General features: G+C 39.4%; 1 protein-coding gene and 1 long non-coding RNA gene across 2 annotated transcripts in view; both read right to left on the bottom strand.

Moving 5' to 3' along the window:
* cdkl5 (cyclin dependent kinase like 5) overlaps positions 1–4,039 on the bottom strand; it is a 42,944-nt gene extending 38,905 nt beyond the window's left edge. The window contains exon 1 of the mRNA XM_023339809.1: positions 4,013–4,039. Within this exon, the coding sequence (XP_023195577.1) occupies positions 4,013–4,039 (27 nt within the window). The remainder of the gene's footprint in view (positions 1–4,012) is intronic.
* A 3,064-nt stretch (positions 4,040–7,103) lies between these two features.
* Positions 7,104–16,978, bottom strand: LOC111609736. Its single transcript, XR_002753293.1, has 3 exons — positions 16,854–16,978; positions 11,310–11,521; positions 7,104–7,142 (listed from the first exon to the last, which is right to left on the bottom strand). It is a non-coding gene; the product is annotated as an uncharacterized LOC111609736 (long non-coding RNA).
* Between the last annotated feature and the right edge of the window lie 266 nt (positions 16,979–17,244).

The following is a 17,244-nucleotide window of genomic DNA, read 5'->3' as shown; positions in this document are numbered from 1 at the left end:
CTAAACTCTTACAGAGAATAAACACAATAAGAACATGTTTAATCTGTGACATTGTTTATTAAAATGGCACATTTATGATGTATTCAAATTAAATAGTATCGGCACACTTAATGATATTAGCGATTAGGTTATGTATTCAGCAAGTACTTTTACTTTTAATACTTAAGTATTTTTAAAAGCCAGTACTTTTTTACTTTTACTTAAGTAAAATGTTAATGTGGTACTTTGACTTTTACTTGAGTACATTTTTGCCTGTGTATTTGTACTTTTACTTAAGTACATTTTTTGAGTACTTTCTCCACCACTGAACATCCCATTCCTTAACGCAACAACAACAACCTTTGGTGAGTAAGTTGTCACAAGGGGTTGAACACTCAAAGGTAGCAGTTTTCAGCATCAGAAGTTTAAAAATGAAATTTGAGGAAGCACAAAAAGTCATGAGACAATGTTTCGAAGGCAAGATTATTTTCTTTGGGGGTATGCCAGCTCTTCGCTCAGGATGCCGCAACACAGCGAGATTTCAGTGTGTGTGCGCGTTCCTGTTGCATGTCGGCATTTCTGTTGGAAACCATGCTTAGCAACAACAGTCTCAATGTCTGAATCTAGCAGCGTCTCATTTCCTACCGGAACGTCTCCATAAAACACCGAGTTCACAGCATATTGTGTCACAAATGAAATGCTGGATCCTCTTTGTTGGTATCCATAATTTACATTGACAAAAACATCAATTAAAGATGAGGAGTAAAACAAAAGCTTCTTCGTGTTCCAGTGCGCTCGACCCGATCTGACGTACTTTAGCAGGATGCTGCACTTTTAATCCGGGTACTTTCTGTACCAAAGAGTTGTCATAAAATTTACTCTGGTGAGAAGAGACTAGATCTCATTGGTGTGCAAAGTAACACTTTCAGCACTGCCACATAAAGAATTTAACTCCATATTTAAATGCATTCTGCAGTAGGATAGATGGAATGGTTGAGTGGCTGAAATGGTCTAAAAACATTAGTCACTAATTCAGCGCTTTGGAAAAGTATTCATACTCAAATTTTTTTCATACTTGTGTCACTTTCAGAATACACATTTCAGTGTATGTATCCGATAAGCCCATCTATGCTGAAGTGCATTTTGCTTAATTGCTGTTCTGCGTAAGTGAGAGTCATGACGGCGTCTTGTTGAAAAAGGGTAAAGATCAGAATATTTAGCGAAAAAGATTTGAAAAACTATTGGCAAATCTGAAGCTAGATGTACATACTTGTACATAAAAATAAATCTACAATAAATGTTCACATTAAATATAATCAAAACCTTATGTTTGATTAAGAAAAAGAGGAGCAGATGAAGACAGTCTGTTTGGAAAAGTCATTATTCTTAAAAATTTCTTCTGAATTAGCAGAATCTTGTACCTCGTATGGAGATGTTATTGACATGTAGCACTCCAGACATTGTTTCAATATATTAAATGTGGATGTATTAAGCTGTCATATAATGTCAACATGCAAGACCAGTTCATAAAATAATAAACTTTACACAAAACACCTATTGATTTTACTGTCTTTCTACATACAAGTTCAGTATGTTGTTTCCAAGTTCGTTAATCATGAACAGTAACTCCTTAAAAAATGCTTTGAGGCACTTGGCTAATTTTAATGCCACGAATGGCCCAGTCAAAGTTAAATCCAGGAAAGTAATGAAAAAGAGACACTCTTCACCAAGAACAGCCAAAAAAGAAAAAAGAAAAACTGGTCCCATCCGCCCAAAAAGAATCACAGATGTAGTTCGAGGTAAGGACGTTTCTGGAAGGTACTGACTCATCACGGGAGCTTCATTTTAATTCATGGCTCTCATTTTGGTGAGTAAATCTTTTTGAAATTGTGTAGCCTTCTCTTTCCACTTCACCATTATGCACTACTTTTATGTCTGCCACATAAAATCCTCATAAAACACAACCGAGTTTTGTGTTGCAGCATGACAAAACGTGAACATGTTCAAAGGATGTAAACTCTAATTACTCTGTATACGGAGGTCAAAGCAGGTAGAGCATCTTAGAACTCAAATTTGTTCAATGTAAATCATTATATGTACAGATCAACTCTCACCCAACTATAAAAAGAGTCTTTATTTTTTGTTGTTGTGGATAAAGGTGTACCAAACTCTACTATAACAAATTTTTATTGTTATATTATCATGACAAAAGTATCCAAACCTCCGCGATTAGTAACTAGTTTGAGCTTGAAACTACATTTAAGTTTTAAAAACCAATTTAACGGCAGTCGGGTGTGAGTGGGCGCCATGTTTCATTGAAGGAATAAAGAGCTACCAAAGTCTGACCTCCAGGTCAAACGTTTCTGGGTGTGAATCATCATCACACAACAAAAACACAATTTCAAAAGACTTCCCAAAAAAATATATTTGCTGATCTTCAGCAGGCATGCAAAGGTTCTAGAATCATTCCTGAAATATTTAGAGCAAAAAATAAAAAAAAAAACATACAGAATAAGGAAATTCAAGCAACACAGAGCGGTCCAAGAATAACGTGCGTTGCCGTCTGTAAAGTCACAATGCAAATAAAATCTTCTGTCCTTTATATTGACTAATTCTGTGCGTCCGCCATGGTGGAAGACTGAATAAATGTGTGGGTAGCACTGAAAAACACAGAATGTAGAGAAACAATCCCTAAAAATCGATTGTGAATTGGCGAAATACTGTCATTTTAAAAGGTCGAGTTTCTTTTTGGTGAACATAAATCGGAAGAAGGACAGATTCTGAAATCTCCCAGCATATTCTCAAGAAAACATTAAGAAATGGGCCGTGCAATAAGACAACAAAGCTTTAGTTAAAGCGTAGGTTTATACACATTTTGCCCTCACTTATATTAAATAATGAGATAACCACATATCAAAGTATGGAGATGCACAGAGAACGCTATTCTCAGATTGACTGTTAGAAACTCAACCCAAAACAGACATTTTACTAATCAGGGTGTACTGATACTTTAGCGTGTGACAAAGATTAAAGATTTAAAGTTGGCTGTTTGCTAGTGAGTCTTCAGCAGATAACAGGAAGGCTAAACAGATTGCACATTTGCCTTTTTTTTTTAGCATTTAAAGCTTCCAGCTTCTTTGCCGGTTATGCAACACACTAGATTTAGAAATATTAGTTGCCATTTAGAAATCCTGGACTGCTCTGTTTTTCTTTTTTTTCTCTCTCTCTTTCTGCAGGTGTAGAAGCAGACGTCTAGGGTGTTGCCTTGTATTCTCTCTATACTTCTTTCTCTTTAAACCCTCCAACATCTTTTTTTTTTTTTTTACAGCTACTGCTCTCTCAATGACACATCTGGTCTGCTTCTAGTATACAAAAAGACAGGAAGATCATAAAAAATGTTAAATGCAGTTCTTTTGATTCTCCTATATTGTCACCTTCCTAAAATAATGGCTTAAGTCATTTTGTGCCAATTTTTTTTTTACCTAAATCATCTTTGGCACAAAAAAAAAGGCGGTCATTTTTTTATTTCATTGTTTTACTCTTTTTTTTTCAAAATCAGTTTTGGCAAACAAAACTACTTACTTTTAGGAAAATGACAACGTTTTAGTGCTTTAAAAAGGTTTTGCTAAAATATATATCAGCAGATCAAGGCTTTAGAATTTGATCGTTTTGTGTTTTTTGGTCAGACAGCAATACGAATCACAAATATATATCATCATCGTAGTATGTATGCGCAACATTAATATTTAAAAGAACAGCTATAAATGCAATAACTTCACTTATGTAAGTACATATATATTTATTAACTCTCACTGTTCATGTCAATATCATCCCAAAATATGACACAGATTTACCTAAAACGCTGAAAATCAAGAGAGTACTGGAAGCAGGGAGAGAGCAAGACGTTTGTTTTTATGAATCGCAACAAACATTGTCGTTGCAATGTTTATCTATTGCACTATTTTTCCCCTCCATCTTTTTTCAGCCGAGTTCTTTGTGTGAAAATCTGATTATGTGTGTTGGACCTGGTCACCTTCAGCATGCCCAGACTATGGAGCATCGGCGACAATCAAAAGATTACACCTGAACCCTCCGCGCTGTGGCATCAGCCCCCTCGTTCTGTTCCCATCTTCACGCCATAATCGCCCCAGCTGCCTCCTCTCTTCATGCACGCATCCCGTGCAGCAGATGCGGCGTCCGCAAATAGATTCGGATTACCGGGAGGAAACTGCTGAAAGTACGTGTTGGGAGTAATCGCTTCCCTTCTACGTCGAAATCCGCGCATTCTTTGCATCTAATCATCGTGATTAGGCGAGCGGATGGATTCCGTTAGAACGAGCAGCTGCAGACTCGTGCAGTGAACTCACTTCTCCAGAGTCGCAGCATCGTGAACCCTCCTCTGTGGGCCCGCGTGTTGTGCTTGCAATGCTAACCGTCAGCTGACTGGATGTGTTGAAAGCGTGCGTGCTATTTCTGCGGCGCTTTTTGTGCGCGCGTAATTGTGCAGGCCGGATCTGTGCGTTAGCTCTGAGAAAGACGTGGCAGTTCATTCACACAAACAATGCAAAGATTTTCCAGATGGCATCGGTCCATATTGATCGGCGGCCAGATAATTCAGCCGCATGCTTTTCGCGCGTCACATATATACGAGGCGGTGTATTTTTACACACCCCATAAAACACAGAAGACGTGACGAAGAAGGGCAGAACTTAGTGGAGAAATTATCTTTCTATCAAGCAGACGGGGCCTTTACTCGGTTCTAACATTTTGAACAGTTCCGTCACGATCGCCGGTGATGGATTTTTGCCCAAGTAAACACAACAAAGGAAGCGCGGCAGAAAGCAGACTCCATCTGCTGTGTGAACCGAAATGAGGTCTATTGATGTGCGTCCTGTTGTTTAAAATGGAGACATTGGCATTTGCAGCTGCCTGGCTGAGTGATCAATCAATTTGAATAATAAAGCCCAGTAATTACTGGCTGTGCTGCCCCGGCACTGTCCTTTTTTTTTTTTACACCCCCTCCCCCCATACCCCCAAATTCTCCTTAATCGTTTCACAATGCTTGCTGAAAAACAAGTGTTACATTCCTTAGGTTTAGCTCAACTCCCTGGCATTGAAAAATGCGGCGGCACTGAGTGATAAAGCTGATTCCACAATGTAATGAGGGCAAACGAACAGTTTGCAGAGCGAGAACAAAACCATCAAGAACTCTGAATAAGGAGGTTAAGAAAATGTTTTGTCTCCTCTTTCTTTTTTTTTTTGCAGATTTCTGTAAGTAGGAGGCAATTTCTCTCACTCATATTGGATTGCTGTCAATTTCTGCCACGGCATCTTCCTTTAAACGAGCTAAGATGACAAGGGCTGTTACTGCAGTGTGGGCTGCCTTACTTTTCATGGGCTTCCTATTTTCTTTTATGCAGCAGTAGATGTGTCCCCGCTTCTTGAAAAACGGGGACACGAAAACAAAATAAACAGCAACAAGACGAACCGGGAGCCATTTTGGCAGAAACGAAAACAGAAGGAGGAAATTAAAAGACACGGTTTCGCAGCGAAGCTCCATTTCATGCAAAAATGATTACAACCAGTATTCGAGCGTTCAGAAGCCTCTTGGTACTTTCCTACAAAATGACTAATGGTGTCAGGTCAGAGAACCCTCTAAATGCCTCACTCAAAACATTCCTCATCTTACATAACTAGAGATGCACCGATACGATGTTAATATCTGTATCGGTCCCGATATATAAAAACTTTCTAGATCGGGTATCAGCGAAGAGCAGGGTGAAAATGTGCAATATTTTTTTTCTAAAATAAATCACTACATTTCTTTCGTCTCCTTTTGGTCGACTTACGACTTACTGTAATGTAGATGGTCCACAAAAGAGTATACATAGTTGTCAATCCCTACTATGGTCATAGGTTTAAAAAGAAAGCAAAAACACCCCATTGGAAAGCTGACAAAGAATACTAAAAATAGAAAACCATGTACAAAAAAATAAACAAAATTGACTCAAGTAAGTGATGGACTGATTACTTGAGGATGGATGGATCGGCGATCAACTAAAAGAAAGTTCATTTGTAGATAAGAAAATAAATTTGAGTTTTTGCTCCCTTATTGTCACGCAATTATTATTATTATTATTCATCTCTCCCACGACGTCTGTTACAATTTCAGGGAAACTGTGAATTATGCAAATTAGGTGATGAGGTCATCAAGCAACCTGTGGTGACTTTTAGGCCAGCTACTAGCTACTTTCCTTACTAAGGAGCTAACAACAGCAGAGCTGTCCCAGGAGAACTGCACAGACAGCAGCCGAAACACTATTCTTAACATTTATGATGTTCAATAAAAAGGGCTACGTTTATGAATCAGGAAAACAAAGTATTGTGTGCACAACAGTAACTGCAACAGCTCTGAAATATTTCATGAAACACATTATCAATGAATAGTATTAGAACAAAAACCAAATGTGCTAAGGTTAGCGGTCAGTGTGCTTCAATAAAATGTGACTAAAGACCAGATCGAACCCCCGAATCATTCAGAGAGCATGTGTAAACTGTTAGGACGGCTCCCTTTCAACAAACCAATAAATCTGAAACGAGACATTGTGAAATGCTGAAAGCTTTAAATAACCTCAAAACTGTCACTTTATTTACATGAAGATGCATGTAACCTAATGTGTAGAGTCAAATATATGGTTTGGAATGAATGATTAAAATGGGAGCGTTTCAGGTGACACACTATGAGATGTTATAGCAGCTTTCTTAGCTTCGTTAACCTTATTTTGGTATGTTACATTTGAGAAAATATCAGTTCCTGTAAAGAAAAAGATCTACAAAATCCTTAATCTGAAAAGTAAGATTACTTTTCAGATTAATCTTACTTAATCTGATTCGGATTACCGGGAGGAAACTGCTGAAAGCATGTAGTACTAAGTATTACATGCTTAGTACAAGTACTAAGCATGTAATACAGGTTATTTTGTAGCATATACAAGGTATCAAGGTATAATGTGCCAAAAGTCCAGATTGGGACATCCGTTCTAAAGTAATAATTAAGCTATCATTCTGAAACCATTTTTTATGCGTATAATATAAAGGACAGAAATGCAATAAAAGTTTTGATCTTACCTTTTGTCTGCACTTCAGAACAACACCGTAAGCACCTAAAACAAAAGCAAACCGTGTTAATAATAACTTATCACAGCTATTTCTACGAACACCCAGTCATGCATTCGGATTAACTGAGCGGGCGGTAACATCCTCAACCTGATAAAAACAATTAGAAGTGCATATATGTAACTTCTATTGCATTGGTCAAGGTAGTGAAGCAAGTGCCCAAAAACAACAAAGTATTTTAAATCTTTTTTTTTTTTCTGTCATACTTCTTACACCTTAATGTGAATTAATTAAGAACATCTTTAACCTGTAAAAACATCAGGTTGTTCAGTAATAGGAGTGTTGGTGAGCTGGTGTGGTTCTGCTGTTATGGACCCTGGCAGTCCCAAACGTGTGTCCCCTGGGGGACACCAGACTTGGGCTGAACAGGCACACGACAAACTGCTCTGTGCTCCTTCTCCAGTTTGTCGGCTGGTCGTCTGTCTCAGCAGGAAGCCGCTCTGACATGCGGTAAATGCATCCAGACCAACGGGTTGCAAATCTAAAACGGCGGAACACCGACAACCTTAACATGCCGAGGACAAAACCCGGGCTTGTTGATGCCACAAATATTTTTGTTGCTTCTATCAATCAATCAATCCAGTTTATTTGTGTTGCACATTTCAGCAACAAGGCAGCTCGACGTGTTTTACATCATAAAAGCACAGAAAAATCAACAATCGAAACATCAAATTTTTACCCCCCCCCCAAGTGTCGTAATTTACACATCAAATTGTTGGTTAGTGTTTCATTTATTGTGGCACAAATGCAACTCTAAACATCTGCGTTGTTTTTAGTCTAGACTTAAAGGAACTCAGTGATTCGGCTGTTTCATGACTTGTTCCAGATTTGTGGTGCATAGAAGTTTCTATTTGTTCATTTGTGATCAATCGCTGAATATTTAGTGCTCATGAATTTAAATCAAATGCATCAAAGAAACATTTTATCAATGGGATAGTTTTCTTTTGATGTAAATTCTTATGTTCAAGTTTATCCCCCCAATTTTTCTTTTTTTTTGATAAAAAATGTTTAATTGATAATGTAAAATGGGATAAACTGCAATACAATATCTTGCTCTAGCATTTTTGTCCCTGTATGTTTAAGTTGTAAGTTTCACATAGTAGCCACAAAATTAAATGTGTTTTATTGGGACTGATTTGTTAAGTAGCATAGCTTTGAAAGTGTTTTACTAACATAAGTCTCAAATGCATTAATATCATCTCTAAAATTCACTTTTGTCAATTTCTACCCATTCTGTTTTGCAAAATGGCTCAAAGTCAGTCAGATAAGATGGAGAAAAAAGACAAAAAAAATAATACTTTTCATTCAGATGGATTACATTGTCACTGCTCAATCGAAACTGAAGAAAAGAATCCCCCCACAGCACCACAGCGTTATTTCTCTGGGAATACAAATGCATGACAAATTCCTCAGATTATATTTTGTAACAAAATTCTCTCTAAGGAAAACTGTGAAGTTTGTGCCTGCAAGGAGAAAAGTTCAAGGAGTTGTGAACACATTTGTGAGGAATTGTAACCTCGCACCAAACACTAAGCAAAAAAAAACAAAACGACAAAAGCATAGTTTTAGCTTGTGTGCTAAAAGACACTAACCCCAGCAATGTATTTCCTAATAACAACCTTCTTCTTTAAAAAAAAATACAAAAAAAAAAAACAAATAGAGGAGATAGTTACATAAGAGAGCTTTTAATTGCTGGGGTGAACCTACATAAAGCACTTAGCCCTAAGTCATTAGCAAAATTGACTGGACCCCCGATCAATGGAGGACAAAATCGATAGCGCTGAACTGAGAGGAACACGTTTGGACCACGAGCGCGAAGGCAGAGGCTGAAGTTGATGTGAGACAGACAAACTCGTACCGCTTTATATTTTAATGTGGCCCTAAAAGCGCAGGGTTCCTTCCTTCCAGAGCGACTCATCACTGGAGAGGCACTCAGCTTTTTAAATCCCTAACACAAAAGTTTCCCCGTGTCCTCTAGCGGCACGCTACACGCACATTCTAAATGTCAGTGTAGGAGCGTGAAAACTGGGACAAGTGGGTGGCCTCGCTTCAGAGCTGCTGCAACTTTACACTGAGCGAGCCGCTCGAGGCAAAAGACGAGCCAGAGGGAGCTTTTCTGAGGGGCCGAACTCTCGGACCCACCGTGGTTCACTTGAAGCTGACGACACTTGGGAAATGCGGCATGCGTGTTTTATACAAAACTCACTGTAATGTAAAGCAACCGAGTAAACCTGCTACATGGCCTCTCGCAACAAGCAACAAATCAATCAATCGCATGACAGACGAAAACGAGCTCGATGATTTCCATTTGCATGACTTATTGTTTCTCTCTTTATTCTACTACCAAGAACCGGATAATTAAAGTGTGCTGCTTTGGTCTTTTTAGTCTGAAGGACAATTCTGTTTGCAGAGAATTCGTAATTTATGTTATTTGCTGTTTCTGTTGTTTTTGTTTATTTATTGTGGATATTTGAAATGTCTTCCAGTGTTAAATGCTCATTAGAATTTGAGGTGTACTGATCTTTGAGAATGTGTTCTTGATTATTAAGGCGTTAGCATTATATCACTTGATAACGGGCTCAAAACAACAATATTATCATTTGCCGTGATAGCTTCTGGGACGATTTATCGTCCAGCAACATTTGTTACTGTGACAGGTCGAGTAGTACAAATGAATTGTGCTTAATGTCAAATTGCAATCTTTTTGACTATATGCTATTCTTTTATGTAGATCGGTATTCAAAAAGCATTAAAAAATAATATTATTTAAACAAAATGAAGTTAAATGGTGTCATAACTCATTTTATGCAAGAATCTTCACAGAGTCGTCGTGGATGGTGACTCTGTGGGCAGGAGGAATCTCCAGTAGCAGTTAGACTTGCAGTGAATCAGAAGAGGCCTCTGACTGAAGACTGTTGCTGCATCATGACTAGCATAACATGCTTACAGCTCAACTTCCTGGCAGCAGAAACGATGTTCCACTGTAACATATCCTGGGTGACACCGTGAGTATTTGGCGAGCTCTGATAATCCACCTGGTTTGCTTTTGCTGTCCCTCTTTGAACATCTGGTTGGTGTGGTTAGGATGCTGGGCAGAGAGAGGCTGGGTCAGGGTTCTGATCGCGGCCCATTATGATCGATGAAAGAGACGGATTGAACTTCCTTCTTCTGCCTCTCCTCCCTGGTTTTGCCCCCGCGTCCACGAAGCCTCCTCTCCATCTCCTCTGGGATTTGGGGGTCGCAGTTCAGGTTTTATTTTGGCTTTTGAGATGCTAATCAGGTACTCCTGGTCGTGAGAAAACGCTACCTTGTTGCTACGGTTACGCACCAACAAAGTGATAAAGCAACCGCCGCGCAGCGTCCGAAAGTAGAAGGGATTAATTGTGAAAACGCCTCAACCAAAAACAATTAGCGCAATTGTCTACAAAAAAGAACAAATCAGAACTAAAGTCAAACAGCTACTCCAACACTGTGAGAGACGCAATTCTATTAAACTTCTTTGTAGACATCTAGTTCAATAATTGAAATAAATTAAGCAATTGGAGTGCCCAATAAACATTTTCATATTTTATTCAGGTTAAAAACCAAATAATTTGTATTTTATTAAGATTTTATATTATAGATAATATATTATATTGGTAAGTAGAAGGAAAATTATGTATGTCAATATTACTTGTGTTTTGCGCATCTAAAGGATATTTTGAACGTTCTTTGCAAAGACAGCTCAGACTCAGATTAGATGCAGAGTATCTGGAGGTTAATCGTGGTTGTAATGTGGCAGCATGTGACAAATTCAAGAAGTATGACTTATTTTGCAAAATCGAAAAAATTTTTCCCTCTAATTCTGAAGTCTATCAAAACTTAGAACTCCCACCAAATTCAGTCTAAAAGCATAAAATAAAAAAATATAGATAGGAATAAAGGACAAGTGTTTTTATGTATAAACTGGGATAATCTTGAATTTCTTTTTTTCTTATTAATTTAAAAAGACTGCTAAAAAAAAAAAAAGTCAAATCTAGCATGTCAGACGTCAAAGAAGAACCTGAAATTGGTATGAGCCAGAAAGAAAAAAAGAAAAAAAGCCTGATAAGAGCATTTCTGGTTTGTACTCACTGTTTTTAACAGATCAAATAAAAACAAATAGTCATCCTTACCTTCACCCACAATCCCAAGGACTTCAAATTTATTCATTACATCACAGATGTCAGGAATCTTCATGAAGTCAAAGGTATGATGTGTGAGGTGCACGGAGCTCAGGCACGGGGGCCCTGGCTACAAGACGGCATGCGGCGGCCAGCTGGCGGCCCCACAGACGGCCACATCTGCTGTAATCCATAACATGGGCCTCATGCCTTCTCGTCTTCACCTGCAGAAAAGCACCAAATTAAAACAGCGTAAACAGCTCTAATGGCAGCAGACAATATTACTAGGGAAAATTGTTTAAACCATCGTCTTGACAAAATCATGACATTAACTACTATCTACAGTAGGCGTGGGGCAGTTAGTAGCATCAATGCACACTACAGTTCGCAGTTTTCAAAGCTGCTTAAATTCACCATCATACCGTTCCTAATGTTTAAAATCCTTAAAATGAAATGCCAGAAAAAAATCTGTTCAACTGAACTAAGGGTAGAGTAACTCAGCACTACTCCTAACCCCTGGTTCACTCAAAAAAAAAAAAAAAAGGTTACATTTGGAGTCATGGTGCAAAAACTTGCCCTGCGACAGACTGGCGACCTGTCCAGGGTGTACCCCGCCTCTCGCCCGGAATGTAGCTGGAGATAGGCACCGGCAACCCTCCCGACCCCATTAGGGACAAAGGGTGAACAGAAAATGGATGGATGGATGGATGGATGGATGGATGGATGGAGGGAGGGAGGGATGGATGGATGGATGGATGGATGGATGGATGGATGGATGGATGGATGGATGGATGGATGGATGGATGGATGGATGGATGGAAAAACTAGCAAAGTGCCCCCTATCTCTGTTATAGAGGTAACGCTATTATATAACAGATTTTCTACACTGGAAAAACACAAAATCTTACCAATTATTTTTGGTTCTACCTCAGTACACTTGAAATAAGACAAAACTAACCAACAAGTAACTTTTCAGCAAGCTACCGGAGTTTGTTTTAGGTAAATAATTCCTTCGTATTAACGAAAAACTACTAGTGAAATAATCAGATCGTAAACTCTCAGTGGAAAAACCTTGTTTATAACTGACGTGTTATTTCTCACACTTCCTTTAATGCTTGCATATAAGACTCCCCAATGCAGAGACGTCACCATTCAGACCAATGGATTTTATAATAAATACCTGCTGTATGATATCTAGGAATTGTTGGCTATCTTAAATGAGAAACTACCCATCCAAACCACATGGTGCTTTTACTGCTGGTTATCGTATCTTTATCAGAAATTAAGTGAACTCTTCATACAGTTCAGTATGAACAGGCTGAAGTCTGGTGAGAAGATGGGCATAAAGAAGGATCTAAATGAGCACAGCGAAGGCTTTAAATCACAGTCCCAAAACCAGTGGATCCCACCATTTATAATCCTCTTTTAAAAGACCTCCCTCGCCTGTAAAATGCCCTAATTATTCAATTTCCTCGCTCCCAGTTTATACCACGAACATTCTGCCTCATAACTTAAGTCTTAGGTATTACCCGTTAGGCTATAACTGATTATATTATTAGGAATATTAGCATAAATAACACAGCTTCGGAGCAACTGAAGACACTACGCAACACTGACTGTGGGGAACTCTAAATATTGCGTACGTACCAAAAGCCGACAAGAGATTTATGAATACAATAGGGAAATTTTGAGCTTTAGATGTGCCATCAGACTTCTTCTACTGTCCCTACCTTTTCAGCAGAAAGAAACAGAAACACACACATCCTTAACGTGATTAAAGCTCCTCCTCTGGTATCCATGCACTCTTTTTAGGCTTATTGAATCAGATAAGGCTCCAGATACCACTTTCCCCAATTCATCTTCCCCTTGCCGAAGAGCTCAAGGACTTAACCATTGCCTACTCACACTCCCAGTCTCCTACGGTGCTGTGGGCACTGGGGCCGCTCATCACTATGCAAAAACCTCGGCACCAAAAATAAACTCTGTCTCCCTGATCGCTAAATATTGCTGTGTGGTCTTATCTCACTCAGCCAGCGAAGCATCGATGAGGGTGAACTGACAGCAAATGTTGCCAATTTTAAAGAAGGAGATATAAAAACACACACACACACACACACACCCACACACACATTTCATTTAGTCACCTGCAGTCGTGTGTTATCGTGTCACTTGGCATGCAACCTTTTGGTTTTAGAGCCGATTTAAGCCATTTCCTTACATCCAGAAGGCTTATATGATCAGAAAGGCACTGAGCATCACCTTGGATCTTATATTTCTGTCTGTATAAACAGAATGACTCATGCGTGGTAATGGAGGGAATGTGTCAAATTGACGGCAAAGCCTATACATGTGGTGTGTATCGAGTGCCAAAAGTGCCACAATAATTATAATGATAATAAATAAATCAGCAAATGATTATTTGCATACATCCTCATTAATATCCAATTGGAAGCAATAATTTAATAAGTAAAGGAATGTATCTATTGTTCGAAATTAATATAAGCAGAAAACTACTTCGGCATTTGTTGTTGTTTAGTTGGTCCTATTCCACGTTTCAAACTTAAGTCGTTTAAATGTATCCTCTGATTGGTTAGCGGGCGATTATATTGATAAAGTCAGTTGTTACCCCGCCCACACACTTTAAACATTATGGTTAAAATGTAAAAAATAAACACCAGAAACTTTAAAAAAAAAAAAAAAAGTTATTTTTGGATTATTAAGGCATATTTAGGTAAGCGTATAGTTAGCTTTTTCTGTGTTTTCTCTCAACCGTATTTAACTGATGATGTACCAGAAATTGTACACAAACATAGTTTGGTTTAAAGCTGAACATGCAGAAGTGCACAGTGCTACCAGACGCTGTGTAATTTTTAAACGAAAGACGAAAACAAAACTGTGCGAACTTCTAGCTATCACTAAAGTCTGCTTTTTAAGGAGAGTTAATATTCCTTATTCAGCAACAGTGGAGCTGAACTGACATTTAGTGAAGCGGGCAGCCCCACCTCGAGTAGCTGAAGCTACTCGAGGTGGGGCTGCCCGCTTCACTGTGCCACTGGATCAGAGACTTCCTCACCAACAGACCTCAGGTGGTGAGAATAAGTGGCTCAACATCGTCCCCACTGGTCCTCAACACAGGCACGCCGCAGGGCTGTGTGCTCAGCCCAGCTCTCTTCACCCTGTTTACACACGACTGCGTGGCCATCCACCCCACCAACACAGTCGTGAAGTACGCGGACGACACAACAGTAGTGGGTCTCATTTCAGACAACAACGAGACCCACTACAGAGAGGAGATTCTGCAGCTCACTCAGTGGTGTTCAGCCAACAACTTGGTGCTGAACACAGGGAAGACCAAGGAGGTCATTGTGGATTACAGAAGGTCCAGGAGGACAGCTCACACTCCCCTTCTCATAGATGGAGAAGTGGTGGAACGTGTGGACAACATCAAGTTCCTGGGCCTCCACATCACTTCTGACCTCTCCTGGAACACAAACACCTCCCACCTGGTGAAGAAAGCACAACAAAGGCTCTTCTTCCTCAGGAAACTGAGACGGGCTGGACTTTCCTCACGGCTGCTCGTGAACTTTTACAGGGCGATGATCGAGAGCATCCTCTGCCTCAACATGACTGCGTGGTATGGTAGCTGCACAGCACTGGAGAGGAAACAACTGACACGGGTGGTGAGAACAGCACAAGGCATTGTGGGATGCCCCCTCCCAGACCTGGACTCCATTTACACAGACCGGGTCAAGAAGAGAGCTGGATCCATAGCGATGGATTCCAGCCACCCGGGCCACAGACTGTTTGTGCCGCTGCCATCAGGCAAGCGGTACAGGAATATATGGACTACAACAAATAGACTGAGAAACAGTTTCTTCCCCACAGCCGTCAGAGCCATTACTCCCTGCCGTCCCCCCCTCCCACACATATCATAACCTCGCAGTCACACATACATATCCCCCACCCCCACACGGCCATATTGTTCTGCACTTTGCACTGTCACATTATCTGTACTTTGCCATAATTGGACCTGCTGCTACTTCTTTGGTGTGGTTGAGTGCCTTTAGTTAATTTAGTTGTATATATTGTTATTATTATTATTGGGTGTTTGCTTATTTATACTGTATATATTTGACCTTTTGCACGGGAGCTGCAATGGAAATTTCGTTGAATTCTGTTCAATGACAATAAATGCTATCTATTTATATCAACATTTATGTAAATGAACTCATTATTCTCGAATGTCAGAGGTTTTATTCTAAATAACAACTCTGATCATTTTCAGGTGGTTTTATTGTTTTTGTAATATATCGATCCAGGCACTGGCAATACCTGCTCTCCTTAATTTATTGACAATAATCTATCCAAATGTCAATTTTTTTTTTTTACTAGCTACTCTTTGAAGTTCTGAGATTTTTTTTTTAAATTACATTTGAAAAACTTTGTCAATTTTTGAATATTTTGAAGATCTGTCAACAGAATCCCTCACCTGAGCTGTGTGTTGGTGCAGCTCTTCCAAAGTTACCGTGACTGCTTCTCTGGACTGAACGGTGCTCTTTGAAATGTTGTTGTCAATACTAACCCTGCTTCCTTCATAACCTGTCTGACTTATTTTGAGTAAAAGAGGCTAAAAACAAATGCATGCCGCACTATTCAGCTGTTTGCATATATTATATTTTGAAAGCTCAGCAATTTCCTCCCATTTCACAAATATGTGCTACTGTGACAGTCCATCGCATAAAATTAAATATATATACAGTATATATATATATATATATATATATATATATATATATATATATATATATATATATATATATATATATATATATATATATATTGAAGTAGTAGTTGTAAAATAACATAATATTTAACAGATTAAAAGGTGGGAATAGTTTTGCAAAGGCACTGTAAAAAGTGTTGTAAAAATGTTGGCACTATTAGGACGCCGTAAACGTCCTAATACGCCGAAGTGGACCTGTGCTCATTAAAATTGAGCCAAACTGATGAGTGTTTCTCTCTGTATAACAACGTCACAACATATTTGTTCGGAGGCTCCACGAACGTGGAACACAAATGGAACATAATGATGAAGATATAAGAAAAACAAGTACTCGTATTTCACACGGACTCGTCCCGACGCCTTCCCATCATTCTCAACGCGCTAAACATCAGGGCAAATTGTGTGTGGGAGCCTGTGCGGTGTTATGTGTGTTAGCAGCAACTGCCCACAGGATAAATGTAGCAGCCTCGTTTTTAATGCAGAGCAACAAATCCAACAAGTCAAACAGACAGTGGGTGTCAGGATAACTTCATATGAAGTGCCTCATTAGCAGCTTTCTAACCTGGTCGCGCTCTAATTGGGCTCTCACAGAACCACTTGTGTCCATTCTGATTCCCTCAAACATACATTACAACAAATTAGCCCAAAACAAACCACAAGCTTTTGCCTTTTTTTTTTTTTTTTTTTTTTTTTTTTGCTTTGGTATTTAAAATATTCTCGCTCCGCAAAGAGCTGACAAGTCTCGTCTGGATAAGATAACAGAAACTACTCACTCAGTCAGTGGTTCTGGGGGGCAAAAAATGACGGAACCGGGCCCAGACATACATCCACCCACCAACGACGATGTTTTCATTGCAGCAAGCGGCTACAGTAACTGGATCGTGCGGTTGCAGGTTGACAAGCTGCAAGCGCATCGCCCAGGCAACAGCTTTGATGGGCGCCGCCGTCGACCAATGAGAGACGCCCGAGCGCTTGTTTTTTTTTTTTTTTTTTTTTTTTACGCGCACGCCCCCTCTGCGAGGGCCAATCAGAGAGAGAGGTACGGCTTCACGGGGAGAGAGGGGGAAAGAACTGTGTTGCGGTCTGTGAGGGTGTTTCGTGTGAAGTGGGAAATGATTGTTCCGAATCCTCTATTACATAATTCACAAAATCACACCCTGCGTC

The sequence above is a fragment of the Xiphophorus maculatus genome, chromosome 9, assembly GCF_002775205.1.
Source record: "Xiphophorus maculatus strain JP 163 A chromosome 9, X_maculatus-5.0-male, whole genome shotgun sequence".
Classification (NCBI taxonomy): Eukaryota; Metazoa; Chordata; class Actinopteri; order Cyprinodontiformes; family Poeciliidae; genus Xiphophorus; species Xiphophorus maculatus.
Note: the sequence above shows the minus strand (reverse complement) of the source record. Positions and strands in the feature narration are given on the sequence as shown.